General features: G+C 38.7%; 1 protein-coding gene across 39 annotated transcripts in view; it reads right to left on the bottom strand.

Annotated features, from left to right (window-relative positions):
* The window catches only part of PTPRD (protein tyrosine phosphatase receptor type D), a 2,322,816-nt gene that overhangs the window by 415,134 nt on the left and 1,890,323 nt on the right, over positions 1-17,359 (bottom strand). For all 39 annotated transcript variants that reach the window (XM_070480470.1, XM_070480471.1, XM_070480507.1 and 36 more), the window contains one exon: positions 13,393-13,559. In XM_070480470.1, the coding sequence (XP_070336571.1) occupies positions 13,393-13,456 (64 nt within the window). In that variant the 5' untranslated portion in view covers positions 13,457-13,559. The remainder of the gene's footprint in view (positions 1-13,392; positions 13,560-17,359) is intronic.

Consider the following 17,359-nt stretch of genomic DNA (forward strand, 5'->3'; position numbering starts at 1 on the left):
TAAAGGTTAAGTGCTATTAAACATCTCTGTTTATTAAGAGACTGCTCCTTGAACTTATTTTTTCTAATTAATCTGCTCCTAATAAACATTACTAACAAAGTAAAGTGCTAAAAGAGACTAATCAAACACACCACTTTCCCCTGACTAATCCTACCAGGTTAAAACAAGGTCTTCTGCTGATAATCTCTAGTCCCCACTATTTTAGAGGAGAACGTGTGTGTAAGGGCACAAGCAGAGGTCATGACCATGACCCTCAGTCCAAAGCTGGCTCACTGCATGGGTCTGTAAACAAAGTTTTACTGTAACACCACGTCTCCCACATATTTATGAATTGTCTGTGGTTGTCTTCTTGTTGTAACACAGAGTTGAACAGTTGTCACAAAGACTGCTTGGCTCACAAAAGAAAAAAAGAAAAATGTGTACTATATGGTCCTTCACAAAAACCATTCATTGACCTCTGGTCAAAAGGCATGCAAAAATGTGGACAGGTTTCAGAAGTTTACCACTAGATTGGGCTTTAACTGGTGTATATCAACATGTTCATCTCCTCAAGAAAGGACTGCCGTTAAACACTTGTTATCTAGAATGCCATCTGTGGTACAGAGCCAGAAGAGAAAAAAGAATAAATGACAGGTCCAAGCTAGCTCCTTAAAGCTGGTAGGTGTTTCATTTTGTTGACAATAATCACTAGCGTTCCAGTCATCTATTGCTGTGTTTCAAACCACCTCAAAACTCGCTTAAGGCAAAGATTCCTCTGCCCAGGATTCTGCCTTGCAGACTTCAGTTGGGTGGTTCTCCTCAACTCATTTGAGATCACTCTCCTGGCACCAGGAGGGGGCTGGGCTCCAGTTAGAATACCTGGAAGGCCACAGTATGTGCAGGCCTTCTGGGCAGTTCTTTCTTTCCATGGGATCCCTCCAGCAAAACAGCCGGGCATCTTTCTACGATCCTCCAGGCACCACAGAGTGGACATGGAAGCTCCCAGACTTAAAAGGGTTAAGCCCAGGACAAGTACAGCATCCCTGCTGCAGCACTGTATCAGTCAAAGCACCTCAAGGAAAAAGCCCAATTCAAGGGGAGGAGAATCTGACTCCACCTTGAGAGAAGCTATAGTTTGTCCATGATTCCCAGTCTACCAGAACATGACTAAGAAGATGATCGCACCATGCTTACGGTGGTTCAAGTCATGCGTAAAGTCAGAACTTACTGCTGACAATTTCAATTCAAACTGGCAGATGAGAGCAACAAGAAAGCCTAATGGTAGGTGAAAATCATTTTATAATACAATACTAGTTGTACGGATGCAAAATTTCCAAATTGATAGTATTTTATTTTTTAATTCAAACAGGACAGAAGCCTTCCTAAAAGTCATTCAATGGTTCTCTAGCTCTTACACAGTGCATAAACTATGGATGCGGTGTAATCTTTCCTCAATGATTCTCAATCCTCACTCTGCTATGAATGAAGCTCCAGCGCTACGGCAGTGGAGATGGGCCTCTGGCATCTCCCTTGGTGGTGACACCCCTTGGTCCACTTGTCCAGGTTTCTGGTCACTAAGCATTTTGTTCTTATGCCTTCTCTTTTTAATTGCTCTGCCTCTTCCACAGACAAAGCATCAAGAGAGCTGAATTCTAGGGTTTTCTCCATAACCTTCTCACCTTTTTGCTCCAGGCAAGTCATCTATTCTGACCATTGGGTTCCTTTTATCTGAGAAGTGACTGATGCTGAAGCTGAAGCTCCAGTACTCTGGCCACCTGATGCAAAGAACTGATTCATTGGAAAAGACTCTGATGCTAGGAAAGACTGAAGGCAGGAGGAGAAGGGGATGACAGAGGATGAGATGATTGGATGGCATCACCGACTCGATGAGCATGAGTTTTAGCAAGCTCCAGGAGTTGGTGATGAACAGGGAAGCCAGGCATGCTGCAGTCCACGGGGTCACAAAGAGTCAGACACGACTGTGCGACTGAACTGAACTGCAGATGATAAAAGACATCCTCCCTATTCCTAGAGTATTCAGGAATGAGGTAAGATATAAAATGTTTAAAAATTATACAAGGGGATGGTATTTTCATGATCACTGCTATGAGATAAAATTGGATGTTATTACTAAAATAAAAATAATATATTAACAAAATTAATATACTACAAAGAAATGATATAATAACAATGGCTAATATTTATTTAGTGCTTACTATGTGTAAGGTATAGTTCTACGCACCTTTCATTGGTTAATATTTAATTTTCACAGCAACCCTACAATTATCATGCAATACTCTAGACAACAAATTGAGACATAAAGAAATTAGGCAATCAGTTCCTGGTTATACAGATATTAAAGAGAAATCAGATTTATCAGTTTGCATAGCTGACTTCAAGACCTCACAAAATGCCTAACATATTTCTGACAAAATTTCCCCCTTCTATTAGAAGGGCAGAATCTCCCTCTTCTAGTCTCTGCACCAGCATTCTGCACCAGAAAAGTGAAAAGTATAGTCGTTTAGTTGTGTCCAACTCTTTGCGACCCCATGGACTGTAGCCCACCAGGCTCCTCCGTCCATGGAATTCTCTAGGCAAGAATACTGGAATGGGCTGCCATCTTCACAACCCAGGTGTTGAACGTGAGGCTCCTGCATTGCAGGCGGATTCCTTACGGTCTTAGCCACCAAGGAAGCCCACCCTGCAGCAGCACTTACACATCATTACTGTTCTTAACCAAGGGTCTCTTTGCCCCTCGGGGAACATTTAGCAACATCTAAAGCCCCCTTGTCACAACTGGGGGCTAGAATGTTACCGGGAATAAGCCAGGGATGTTGCAACGCAGTCTACAATACTCAGGGCAAACCCCACCCAACACAAAGAATTACCCAGCCCAAAACATCAACAGGGTTAGGCTTGACAAACTCCGGGCTACACTGATGACACAAATATAGCAAGGGGAGATTTAACTGCGTTCAGCATATAAGTTACAAAACAAATCTATGGCAGGGATGCTTTCTTTATTATGCTTTGTTGCTGCTCAAGGTACTGCTTCATTCCTTGAGCTGAAAATCATCTCAGCTAGGAGAAAATGCAAGATAATTGATTTCTATATACATCAGGCAGGTTGGTTTATACAATGGGATAAAGATGAACCTTTACTGAATATTCACAGCACTTCACATACAGGATTTCATTTGAATCTCACAGCAACTTGCAAGAGCTATGAGCATCCCCAAATGGTCAGAAGAATTGAGAAAAGTGTTCAAGGTAAGCAGAGGAACCAGAATTTAAGCCAAGTCTGGCTGCTAACCCCAGGTACTATTTTAGAGAAAACACATTTAAGTTATAGTTTAATAATCCTTAATTTATTTATTACCCTATAACTCCCCTGGGCTCAAAACTAAGTCCAATATGTTAAATCACATAAGCAATAGATTTACTCCAAATAAAAGAAGTTTACCAGGAAAAAGTTAGTTAAAATTATTTCATCTATATAGAGGACATACTTTCCATACAGGAATCACTTTCTAATCCTATTGCTATGTGGTGGTGGTGTAGTTGCTAAGATGTGTCCAACTCTCATATGCCCACTAGACTCCTCCGTCCATAGATTTTCCAGGCAAGAATACTGGAGTGGATTGCCATTTGCTTCTCCAGGGGATATTCCCAACCTAGGGATTGAACCCAGGTCTCCTGCACTGTAGGTAGATTCTTTACCAAATGAACACCAGGGTTCTTAACTAAACGGAACCATATAGATGAAAGGCCTATAGAATCTCCCTTCTTCCCTGCAAAGGTATGTTGGCCATCACTTTCCAATAAAAAAAAGCTCTGCTTTTCATATGTACCTCCTTAATCCTCTCCAGCTATGGATATTGATGGCCTGTAGACTTCACTGCATATTTCCATGCAGAAATATCATCTGCTTCAAAAGAAAAACAAATTATGCCAGAACGAAAGAGCTAAAAGCAGATTATTTTTGCTCTTATTAACCAAAGGTTTCAGTGTCCAAAGTCTACATGGATGGTACAAAGGAAATTTCAGTCGAGGAGCTTAGAAAATGAATTTAGAACCTAATCAGAGATTGCACCAACCTTTCAATGAACTATTTGAGAAAGAAACATTTACTTTGTCCCAGTAGAGGACAGCGTGCCCAACTAAGGTTTCATAGATAGATATCCCAAGAACACATGTGCTTCCCACATACTGGAGCAATCCAACACCTTTGAAGGCCCACAGGGCCACAAGGTCTAGCCTCACCCTGCTCTCCAGCCTGCTCACCCACTGTGCCTCAGACCCTTGGGCCTTATTTTGTCCTTTGAACACAGGAGGCTTCCTTCCTTCAGGCTTTTGTGAATCACTGTCCTATTTGCCTGGATGCCCCGAACTCTACTTTTTCACAGCTGGTGGCTCCCCATCACTCAGCTTCAGTGTTGTTTCTCACTAAGCAACACCTTCCTTGATAGAAAATGAAGAAATGCCCTGTCCCCTCCCCTAATACCCCCCTTCCTCTCACAGCACATCACCTGTTTCATTATCTCTGCTGCATTTATAACTATCAAAGTGACGCTGTTCATTTATCTCTTGTTCATAACCTTGTGCTGCACGCTTCTCTCCTCCCTGCCCAGCGCTTCTCCAACTAGAATGTAAATTCTGTGATAACCAGAACCAGGATACAGCTTGGCTGGGGCACACAGCAGGCATTTACTGAATGAAACATTAATTTTAAACTAAACATTGTGATTTAAATTTACTTTTAAAGGATACACATAGACATTAAAGAGGTGCTCTTTGAAACGACCTAAAATCACTACAGCTGAAAGCAATGAATGCCTTCCCTTAGTCTTTTGTTTTAATAGCTAACACTTTTATTAATAGGTGGTTGCAGTGACTGTTTTGAAAATTAAGTTGTAAACTTTTGTTACCAATTAAAATGAGGTTCACAAAAATCTTAACTTGACCAGATATAAAACAATTTAAAAATCTTTAAAGGTGTACTGAGAAAAAACAGGCTCTTTTTAAAACATGTTTGTCATTACCAAAAATATCTGTCTTTAGGTAAAAATAAAAAGTCCCATGCTGCATAAATAATACAGAGAGTTCGAGTGATCTGGTCAGTGGTCAAAAAGCAGAACTTAAGGTCTGCAATTTTTTTTATTGGTAAACAACCAACCACAATATATTTTTCTCTCATTCCTTTATGAAGTGAAGTGAAGTGAAAGTTGCTCAGTTATGTTCGACTCTTTGCGACCCCATGGACTATATATAAAGCCCATGGAATTCTCCAGGCCAGAATACTGGAATGGGTAGCTATTCCCTTATCCAGGGGATCTTCCCAACCCAGAGATCGAACCCAGGTCTTCTGCATTGCAGACGGAATCTTTACCAGCTGAGCCACAGGGAAGCAATTCAGCAAAAACAACAAAGAAAAACTGAGAGAAAATAAACTACTGGAATGTATTTAATCAGCTCTTTTTACTTCCTGCACTTATAGCCCAAAAGTAACGTGTTATGCACTACTTCTTGAATATGAAAATATAGGTATTTAGTATATTTTAATGTCACATTTAATAACTGTAGTATAAAAGAACTGTCAGAACACTATGCTGTGACTACACAAAATCCATCTCATATTGTAAAGTGAATTTAAAAACTTTGTTAGAGAACAAAAACTAAATTGAAATACCTTTTCTAGTAAGGTTTTAAAGTTCATTCACAGTTTTAAACTGATTCTGGATTCCAAGGTACTTTTTTTTTTTTATTACAAATACATTAATCTAAAGGTAAGTTTAAATAAAATTGTCTGAACAACCAAAAAGAGAAATTATAAGTATGAACAATGATGTATTTAGGGTAAAAAGGACATGTTAAAATAAAGAATTACATGTCCCTCATTAGCTTTTTCTTTCACTCAGGATTATGATAATCTGTTGTTGGTTCAAGTTTTAGGAGAATGTATCTCAGTAAAGTCAACTTTTTTTTCCCCCCCAGTTTCAAGGCCATCTGGTCTTCCTAACTGTCATCCCTCTTCTCTCCTGCTTTCCCATCTTTTCTTTAACTTTCAACAAGACTCTTAAAAGATCTCAAGGACATTTTTGATGGCCTGGCTCCAAAAGACTTTTCCACCCCTGCTACCACCACACTGCTGTTTTTTCACATCTCTTTCTGTTACTCCTCCAGCTGTCCTTGGAATAAAAAGCAAGACACTGAACAAGTTCTAAAGCCTCGCATTAGATAGCCCTGCTTACTTGTATATTCTTATTTGATTACTTCCTCCTTCTCACCACCTGGGACCCAGTTACATCCATTCTTTCAAGTCCCCAGAATACAGTAGGTTGTCCCTGTCTTGCTGTATAAAAGTTTCTTGAATTTTAACAGCTCTTTCAGGTGTGGTTAACTTCTATACATCCATCAAGTGCTAACTCAAAAATCATTCCCTCAGAGCTATGCATTTGATCTTCTTTAATAGAACTACACCTTAAAAAAAAAACTGATGTGAAAACTAGTAAAATCTGTACTTAATAATATTGACTTTCTGATTTTGATAATGTGCTGCATTTATGTAACACATCATTATTGGGGAAATATGTGTGAAGTCTACATGGAAAATACTGTACAATTTTAATTTCTTTCAAGTCTAAAATTATTTCACAATAAGCAAAAAAATAAATCACTGCTTCAGAAACCTTTTTATTACTCTTCTGACTAGCTGAGACACTAACCTCCTTATTTTTTTCCCTCATAACATTTATCACCAAACATGTAAAAATTTTGAGATTAATCATCCCTCTGTGGGGTAAGGATCCTATCTCTTTACCGCATCATTATTTAGCCAGTAGTTACTGCAATACTTGACACAGGAAATATGTCCAATAAATTATTATTAAAGGGAGTATTAAATACATGAATGTACCAATCAGTCAATGCCCTTTGGTGGCAAAACTGTATATATAATGATACAGATTTACAGTTTCAAAAGATACTGCTCAAATTATGATGTAATGGGATCATCAATGTTCTAATATTGGTCTAATGTTTAGATCTACATACATATGCTTCTAATTTGGAAATGATGCACATCAATGAGAAAAAAGCACAACAGCAACTAAGAGTGAATATTTAATCCTATTCTTCAAAACAGTTTATAAGCAGTTCTCTATTTAATCCTTATGATATCCATATCAAATGTATGCCATTTTTCATCTTCATTTTACAGATGTGAAAATGGCCTACAGACTTGTAACTTACATATGGTCAGAACATCTATTCAGCAGAGGCAAGATTTGAACACAGGGCTTCCCTTGTGGCTCAGCTGGTAAAGAATCTGCCCGCAATGCAGAAGACCTGGGTTCAACCCCTGAATGGGGAAGATCCCCTGGAGAAGGGAAAGGCTGCCTACTCCAGTATTCTGGCCTGGAGAATTCCATGGACTGTATAGTCCATGGGGTCGCAAAGAGTTGGACATGACTGAGCGACTAAGCGCAATCGGCTTCCACGTCTATATTCTTAAGTGTGACTTCCTGCCTGGAGATAAAGCCTGGGAGCACTGCTTGAGAGAGTTTTCAGAAGTGAGTTATGGCATCTAAAGGAAGATTACACGTTGACGTGGAACCACACGTCTTGAAACCTTTGTATCCCCGCCATTACACATAAAGCTTTCCACGGAGCAGACGCTCACCTGCAGTGCTCTCTCCCTCTCTCACACACACAAACACACACTGCATCACGAATGAATAAACACATCTAAAGCAAGCTGAGGAAAAGACAAAAAGCAAAATTATAGGTAAGCGAATCAATTTCCACCCGAGCACCAGTACTTCTGATTCTTTATTTCAAGACAGACGCTGGTTGGGAATTCTCTGAATTTACTGAAGCAGGACAACAAAGGCACAAGAGTGGAGGCCCCCAAACAGATCAAACTTATTTGAAATGAATCAGGTAAATAGTAACTACATGAGGAAAATTAGAGAAACTAAGGATGTCCTGGGAAATAAATTAAGGAATCACAGAACAGTATAGTCAAATATCACCAGGCTATGAGCACTAACAAGAAGCAATTCACAAATATTTCAGATATTGTTCCATCTGTCAAGCTTAAAGGCCTCATCACAAGAAGAAATCAGAGATAACAAATATGTCGCATCTTGGACTAAAAATAAAGCAAGTCCCTCTATACACAATAAAATGCTTTGAAGTATACACATTTGTTGATTGTGTGACATATTCTTAACCTTACTAGGAAGGTACAGCTCTGCTGGGAGCAATTAATTGAGAAAGCTACAGAAAACTCTGCAAAGGGTAAGTGAAATAGTTGGAATACTTTTCTTGCTGCAGACAGCTGGTTGGTGCTAATTTAGCTACTTTACTGTGAGGGGAGGAAGGAGTGGGGAGCAGTAAGGTTTTTTGTATTTTACCACACCTCTGCAAATTCAGAGGAAAGGAAAACAAGGAAGGCATTGATAAGCATGGAAAATGAACTGGCTTTCTTCCTGCTCTCCTCAATGAGCGTGTCTATTCTAAATGGCCCAAGGAACCAGTGCACTTTCCGTTCAGGTGACATACATCTAAGGGAATCTAACCAGAAAGCTGTGCTAAGCAGCAGTTCACCTTTTGTTTTTCGAATAGCTTTATTGGAATATAGTTCACAGCCATACAGATCACCCATTCAAAGTGTCCCACTTCAATGGTACTTTGTACCTGTATATCCAATTAGTACCAGCACCCCAATCTAATTTTAGAACATTTTCATCATCCCTAGCAATTAATACATTTTAATAGATGATTAAATGGTTTGCAATCTAATTATATAAATACATGCAAGCATACATGCATATATCATACATACCTAAACACTCATAATCCAAAATAAAAACTAAAGGACATTTCTGATGAGCTACGAATGCTCTCAGTGAAATGGCCCTGTCTACTGGAAGGAACACATTTTGATGACAGAAAAAAGACAGTCTTTCCATTCCTTACTTCATTTTGGTGATCTAACTACTTGAGTTAGGCTTCTTTGCAGAAGTAATTTCGACAAAATGCAAAAGGAATCATTTGCCCTGCCCTTCAAACTTTAATAATTTTCCTAGTTTTTAGTTTGTTTGTTTTTTTTCCTGAAGAATAATTTCTGCCCATATCAAAAGCGACTTAGTCTCTTCACTACTATGCTTACTTCCATCTCTAGCTTTCTGGACCAGGGGGCCCATATTTTCCTGTATTTGGTTACATTAAATATCTCCAGCTCCTCCTTCTGAGCAGCTCAAGAAAATTCATTACAGGAACCAACAAAACAGAAAGATGGAAACACTTTCCATTATCCATTAGATCCAAGCCAAATTAATTTTAAATTGGTAATATCTTAAGTTTGGAAAAGCAGATATGCTTCAAATTTTTCCCTCTTGATTTTCAGATTAACTCCTAGAACAGAGTTTATAAGAGTTGCCTATGTATAGGATTTTTTTTTTTTTTTTTTACAGAGAGGCAAGCTGGGGACTTTAACACACTGCAGGAAAATCTGGTTTATCTGGTTTATCAATCATCCAAATTTTGATAATCTGTAGATCAAATTTAAATAATTTTAGCACAGTACCTGAATACAAGTGCTCAATAAAAAATGTTAGCAGAATGTTTTTGAATAATAATAGATAACACTTAGTAAGTATCTACTGTGTGTTATCTGCTGATCTGTGTTTTACATTAATTCATTTCATCCTCTATAAACCCAAGAGAAGGCACTAAACTATGCCATCACTATCATCACTCATCATTCACATTTTTTAGATAGGAAACAGGCAAAGAGTACGAGGCGTCACGCTCCAGGTTACAAAAGGACAGCCAGAATTTAAAACCAGACTCTGGTTTCAGAGCTTACTTTGCTGAGTGCCACCCTATGCTGCCCATCAGAAAACAAGCAAGGAAAAAATGGTCGTCTTACAATACTGATGTCAGTCTATTCTCTAATGCCAAAGAAATAATGCAGTTACACTGGACAGACAGATACACTACCAGAGTGGGGATAAAAGAAGCCTAGTTGCTTTCATATAGGACAGAAGTGCTGCAAGCTGATGCGGACCACAGGGAGGTCCATTAACAGCAAGAAGGAAAATGAGGGTGTGTTCACCATCTGAGACAGCAAAGTGGCAAAAAGCAGCAGAAAAAAGGTGAACAAAACCATTTCAGGAATTCATCTGTCGATAGTGGTGTTTATAATAAAGACCCAGTAACACTCAGGTCCAATGACAGTGGTCAAAAAGCATAACCTCAGGTCTAGAATGTAAATGATTTCATTGTAGTGAAACCAGTTTTATAAAAGAAGATCTGACAGCAGATCCTTGGTCTGCATATGATTGGTAAATAGCAAACTAATACTAAATAAAATTATCAGAGACTATTACAAAAACTGAGCCAACAGAAAGATATTTACCCCAGGATTATATTAATATATTCTAAATTCATCTAGAATTTGCATGCATATTAACACCAAATTGACCTCAGTCAAACCACGACAGAAAACTGGTCAGCTTGGCATGAGGAAGGGCTGCTCTTATTACTGAGAGAGAAGCCCCACTTGACTTCCCTGAGGCCACAGCTCTGCTATGTGTACGTGCCTTCAAGAAGCAATAGGCGACAGCATTTCCAGTGCTACACTCATAGGACAAAAAAGAAATAGGATCCATGCACACGTCTAGTCATTAAAATAATAGTGGAGATTGATCAGGCACTTTAAAGGCACTGCAAAAACCAAGGCTCATGAGAGCTCTTCTACTAAATGCAATATCACACTAGCACTTTGCTATGGTGTTCCACACAATAGATTATAAACCTAACTTCATGGCTCTTTAGAATTAATCATTTCTAAAGGGAGGGAGTTGAACACATAGAGTTAACATAGTTCACCAGAGTGGCTTCTTTCCACTCCCAACCTATCATATCATCCCTTCTTCAAAAGAGAATAATATTAAAAAAAAGTTATTCCATAGTAACTGAATGGCTTTGACAAGCTACTATTAAATTTTGAAACATAACTCCCAATCCCTTGTACAAATATAAAATACAGTTAGGAAAGGGGGGGGGGGGATAGCTAGATGTTCTAAAGAAATCATAGAGAAACAAATCAGTGACCCAGGTAATACAAGCCTGAGAAATATCATCTTTATATGATGGTGAAGAATCAATTTTTTCTTCATTGTAACTTCCATCTTGATTTTTTTTGGTGTTTTAAGTGATAGTGGCGCAATTTAATGGCTTACAGTCTAAATCCTATTGCATTCATTGATCTTTAAACATTCTTAGTGGCTAAAATTATATCTCAGGCTCTATATGTGTTTACATGCACCATGAATATCCTCCGGTAGATTACTAGGGGATGTTCTTTCTTCTTTTACAATGTACCTTAAAAAAAAAAAAGGCTGATTCTTCATTTCCCCAGGAATACTCAGGTTATATATGCTGTTCAACAATGGCAAAAGAATGTATTAAGGGGAAAATATCCTAAAGTAAGTTTGAGGAAACACAGAACACTAAACAAAATTAATTTGGCAAAGAAGAAGCCTGCCCCTCCTTGTAGTGTGAAGGGAAGAGTGAGAGAGAAAGGATTATTTTCCAGATTACATCTTGAGGTTGAAAACTGGTATCACATAAATATATAACATGATAAATATCTTAATTTAATGAATAATCACTTATTTCTTGCTTAAGACTCTACTGGATAAGAAACGTGAGGAAAGAGTGGAACAGAAAGAGAAGAGGCAGAACAAGAGGAGGAATAGTAGATTGTCTTCAAAAGATAATTTAAAATTTTAAAAGTACTTGTTCTTCAATGCTTGATATCTGTCTGCCACTTTTCACCAGAGAATTAAGCAAAAGCAAAACTTTTCAGTAGAAGAATATGCTTACTTATCTGGAACAATAACTTCACAGATATATGATAACTAGGTGTAGTAACTTTAAGAAAATCTCTGAGATCTGATATTAAAGTGAATTCCCATGGTCTTAATATGCTTTTGCCAAAAATTAACAACTGTAGAACGACTTATTTTTTCACTCTAGCCACAACAGAGAAATAAAGCCATATGCCTTATTTCTTTAATACACTAAATTTAGATTTCAATGTTAAAATAGGTTTTGACATAAACGGCTTTAAAATAACACAAGCGTCTTTCATTTGGGTCTTTTCCCAGTTAATTATTTTCTGGCATTGTACTAGAAATTCCTTGGCTTCACCTTAAACCAGCACTCCCAAGTGCTAATTAGGAGACTATATACATTATTAACCAGAGATTGTTGTGCTTAAAACATATATGTTCCATATGTATCCTATTATTAACAATATTCCTCTCACTCCTGGAAAGCTCTCTTTAAAAATTAGAGCCCCTATTTAAACAAAGAAATTGGCTGCTATTGAGGTAATTCTTGTTGAAATGCAATTAATAGGTAAGGGCCAATATGACACAGGATCGCTGTCTTTGAAACATCTTTAACATGAATCAAGTTTAATCTGAAATAGTCAGTGTAAGGAAAAGTTAACGACTACAGATGTTACACACTTTGACAGTACCAAGGGGCCTCCAAAAAGAATGGTCAACTCTCATAAAAGCTAAACCACTGCCAAGAACCAGACATGTCAGTGAATGCAAGCCAGACATGACTTTTTCCAGTACTGTCTCTTCCCCAAAAGCCAAAGGACAGATGGAGAAAGAAACATACATAAACAAGGTATGCCTAATGACTTCTGAATTACAAAGGAGATATGATCTTCTCATTAACTGGCAAGCTAATTGACCACAATCTCAGCTTCAAAAATTGAGTCCCATAATCCAAACTTTGGGGTCTGGATGCCACAGAATTCTCCTCACACTTCCACACTCTTCATCCAGCCACAAAGTTGTCAGTTCTGCTTGATTTGTTTGAACACTGTACTCCACGACAGCTGTCGGAAACGGTACATTAGAACAGCTGCTATGACAGCTACAAGGGCTTGGAAGTTTAATTGGGCTCAATGTGACATTGTGCATTTTTCTAAACATAGCAATAGCCACAAAACTAAAGAAATTTCTAATGGGTCTGAGCTGTTTACTTATTGGCACCAACAACTGGTTAATCCCAGTCTGGGTTCTATCATTGGTCTCATAGTATCTTTTGCCACTGGGCTGTTAAGAGTATTAAAAAAAAAAGCCAAAACAGTGGGAGCAGTGAGATGCACAAGAAAAAGGGCATTAAGCGAGAGGAAATGGTAAGGAAGTCACATCAATAATCTCTCTGAAAGGCTGGCTGGGAGCCAAGGAGGATTCCACAGTGTCTCAGGATTTACTTCCAAAGGAAACATATTCAGCAGCCCTGAGCATGGTGCCAACTGCAAACAAAACCACTCATTATGGTCCCAGCCCCCCAGGGAAGGGGAGGATGGCTTACTCTCAGCATCCGCGTGGAGGAAGAAGGCAAGGAGCAGCAGCAATGGCCTGGCTATGTGCACCATCCTGCAGCTTGGCACCAGCACACACTGGCAGCTTGGAATCACTGCCTCAGAAGCCGCAGCAAGTCAGGCTGATCTGAAATTTCAGCTGGAACACTTTCAGAGCCTGTGAGGGGAGTGGTAGAGGAAGAAAGGGAAGAAAGACAAAGACACTTAGACTCTCACTCTTTTCACCTTATCCCATCACAACCATCATGAGAGACGCAAAACACTGTATGTAGCCCATAAACTGTAACCGTGATGCCTTTGTATTAGGAAGCAAACAACCTAGTTTGTGAAATGAGGCAGCCCAAGCTTATCTTATTCCCATGCTCAGGTCATCTTGGAGCCAACCATTTTGAATTTTACTCTCTGCTCAGGCCACCTTTTGGGCAATGCTTTATGAGAAGAAACTGTCACCAATTAGGAAATAGTACATGAATACATGGGTGGAAGAAAGCACATCAATGCTATGTGTGAGATTTAAGAGATGCTCCACCATGCAGGATAAAAGTCTATTACTGGCAGAATAATGGAAGTTGCTTTCTTGGCACCAGGTGAAATGACAGTGTTAATTCAACTTCTCCAGCTAAATAGTAGAGGTTAGAATGTTTTACACCAGCACATTTGGCTTCTTCCCTAAAGACACATCACATTTAGGTCTAGTTTGGCTTCAATAAGTCAAAACAATAGCTAGCATAAGCCACTTTGATTTAACAGGATGTTTATATGCCTCCTGGGCAAGGGCTTAGTTTTCTCAATCTTCTATGTAAAATCAATAAGCCACAGACTGCTTTTACAGAGCCTACTGCGGGCAAAACATGAGAACTGCACTCATTTGTGCACCTCGAGATACACAAAGGAGTCAGATTTCACCCTCTGTGATTTTCCAGTTTAGGAGGGAAATAAGCCAGGTACACTGGATGATGAGAAGAAGTTAATACGTGATTAGTGCCAGGGAGGAAAGCCAAATAATGCCATGGAATACAGGGAGCAGGAATGACATCATGGAAAAATCGGTGTCTCCAACTGGACCCCAGAGTACTGGCAGGATTTTACCAAAAGAAAGGCAAGGCATTCCAGGAATTCTAAGCAAAGGCAGGGCAGTGAAAAAGGAACTCTGGCAAAGGTGAGTCACCTGGCTGGCCTGGATCAGGACTTCCCAGATATCTATATGCTTCAGAACCACCTGGCAGGCTTACACCAAGGCACCCTCCCACCAGAGTTTGTGATGCAGCAGGTCTGTGGTGGGAGTCCGAGAACCTGCATTTCTAACGAGTTTTTGAAAGATGCTGAAGCAGCTGACACCAGGTCCACACTGACACTACAGGATTGGTGTGATGGATCCATTAGGAAACCAAAAGAGGATGAGGCAAAACACAATGGCTTAGGCTTAAAAAAATAACAGATCATGGAAAGCCATGGATACCAACCTAAGTCAACCAGCCTTTTTGCAGCAAACCACAAAGGGGATTATTTAATGTTTTGGAGAAGAACAATATAGGATGAAGCTTTGAAAAGATTAAGTGATAGCTGAATGTGGGATGATTTACAGAACACTATTATCAAGAGTCACAAGTAAGAAGTAACACAGACCATAAGAGTGATGGTGGTCCTGGTGGGAAGAGAAAAAATGGAAGTGATGACTGACTGGCTCCAAGCAACAATTTGAAGTATGGCTCTTTAGGTAATAAATAAAAGTTCCTACAGAACCTTCAGTAAATTGAGCACAACATTTTATACAGAGTAGGCTCTTAATAAAGAAAGAAGGCATTTTTAACATTATTGCTTTCTCTTTCACTGTGAGAGTAACTTGGAAAAGACAATCAGAACATGTTTGCCCATGAAATGCTATACATCTAAGTTTTGCATGTTGGAATATGTGGAAACACATACAAAACTTGTGACAAAATACTAGAGATATCCAGAAATAACCTAAAAACTCAAAATAACTTGTACTTTTAAAAAGAATTGCAATACAGATACTATAGTGCGTCTTTTATGAAACTGAGCATGAGAATAAAATTTTTTCTAAAAAGATACTATCCTTTTCAGTGCTATACATAAATGGTGTGAATGCAAGAAATACAAAACTAAAACGAAAGGAGTGAATCATTCTAAGTACCATTCCATTAGATAGCCTTTTTTTTTCAACAGATTTGTGGGTGGCATGAAGAATCAAATTGTACATTGAAATGCACATACTTGAAACCAAAAGCTAGCCAGCTGCTCCAAATCAGCTATTGTTATCAATCTCATTTGGAAAACAACTTATCAAGCAGGTCACAGCTATCAAATGTTAAAATTCTCCAAACTTCATAGTAGAAGTGCTAAAGGAACCAGCTCTTCCCCTCCCCCCTTTCACCACTCCCATCCTCATGCCAGCATTTCAAATGACAGCAAGTCCAGGAGACATCAGTCCTGTCAGACTCAATTTGTGTCTGTGCAAGCGTATCAGAGCCAACTGCTACATAATGCTTCCGTGCAATCTCAGAGATGGAGATGTATGAAAGGCTCTCTCAGGAAAGAGGTGATTTGGTTTTCCCTCTGCTCGACTAAAGGGCCCTAAGAAGACTAAATCCTTCCCAATGAAGCTACAAATGTTACCTCTGGACTTGACACAGTGATAGGATCTAGAAATAGATGCAGATATGAACATACCTATTTTTACATAAATAGGTTATGCCCTTGGCCGAGATATGACAAGAGGAAATCAGAGGTGTGAAGATAAAACCAGTTCTAGAGGTTCATTCTGGCCAATCTCTCTTCTGTATCTTGTTTATAACAGAAACTTTGCCAAAAGGAAAATGCTGGCTTGTGTATCAGTAAGATGGAATTTAAATTTTGGTACAAAAATGGGCAAAAGATCTCTCCTATTTTAGATTTTTTTTTTTAATGTGGGCCCTTCTTGAAGTCCTTATTGAATTTGTTACAACATCACTTGTTTTAAGTTTGTTTGTTTGTTTGTTTGTTTTAGCACAGAGGCTAAAATGTCAGATCTTAGCTCCCCAACCAGGGATCAAACCCACACCAGAAGGCAAAGTCTTAACCACTGGACTGCCAGGGACAAGAGGTTTTTAAGGAAACATTTTCAGTGTAAATAATGCAGATGAATCAATGTTACAAGTACTTTCAATTAGCCTAAAGAAAGTATAGCCAAGAACTCAGCAATAAAAACAGCAAGAAAGAGGGGGCTGGAGATACTAAAAGTACCATGGTCTAGTTTACATCACAAATTATTCTGCATCTGTCCAACAGCCCTCAGCAGAGGCTAACTCTGTGATTTTTAAGTACCCTGCCCTTTGTGTCTTTTATCAACTGGGACAGGCAGATAAAACTGAACCAGCTAGATGAGCTGAACATAAAAATATTTAAAACTCCCTGGTTTCTTACTGCTCACAGCACAAAGATGTTAGCAATAATTTTGGTGATTTCCATTTTCTTTTCTATTATGTACATGTGTGGTTAGAGAAACTAAGAGGGCCAGTGTATGCAATCTAATTTGAAATGTAACAAAAATATACTTGCCCTGAGTCTTGAATTACTGCTTCAAGTGGTCTCATTAGCTGACACCTATCTAACCCTTTATCTTCAAGTTAACACTAGAACCCTTTTCTGTAATAAGTATATTCATATTCAAATTGATAAAATGCTTAAGGATTTTTTTCAGCTTTCTGTATTGTTGGTATTTCTATAGATTATGTTAACAAAAGAGAAAAAAAAGGCTTTAAAAAAATCTTAAAAGTTCCTAGAGAAATGGTGATTATAGGCTTTTTGGAGGAAATGTGCAAATCTTGCCATACCAGCAAGCAAGGAGGCTTTCGGGCATTAGCAGGGTTTTTCTTTGTTTTAACTTTTTATATTAGACTAGAGTATAGCCAATTAACAAAATGCTGTGAAAATTTCAAGTGAACAGCAAAGGGATGC

This window comes from Odocoileus virginianus, chromosome 18 (assembly GCF_023699985.2).
Source record: "Odocoileus virginianus isolate 20LAN1187 ecotype Illinois chromosome 18, Ovbor_1.2, whole genome shotgun sequence".
Taxonomy (NCBI): Eukaryota; Metazoa; Chordata; class Mammalia; order Artiodactyla; family Cervidae; genus Odocoileus; species Odocoileus virginianus.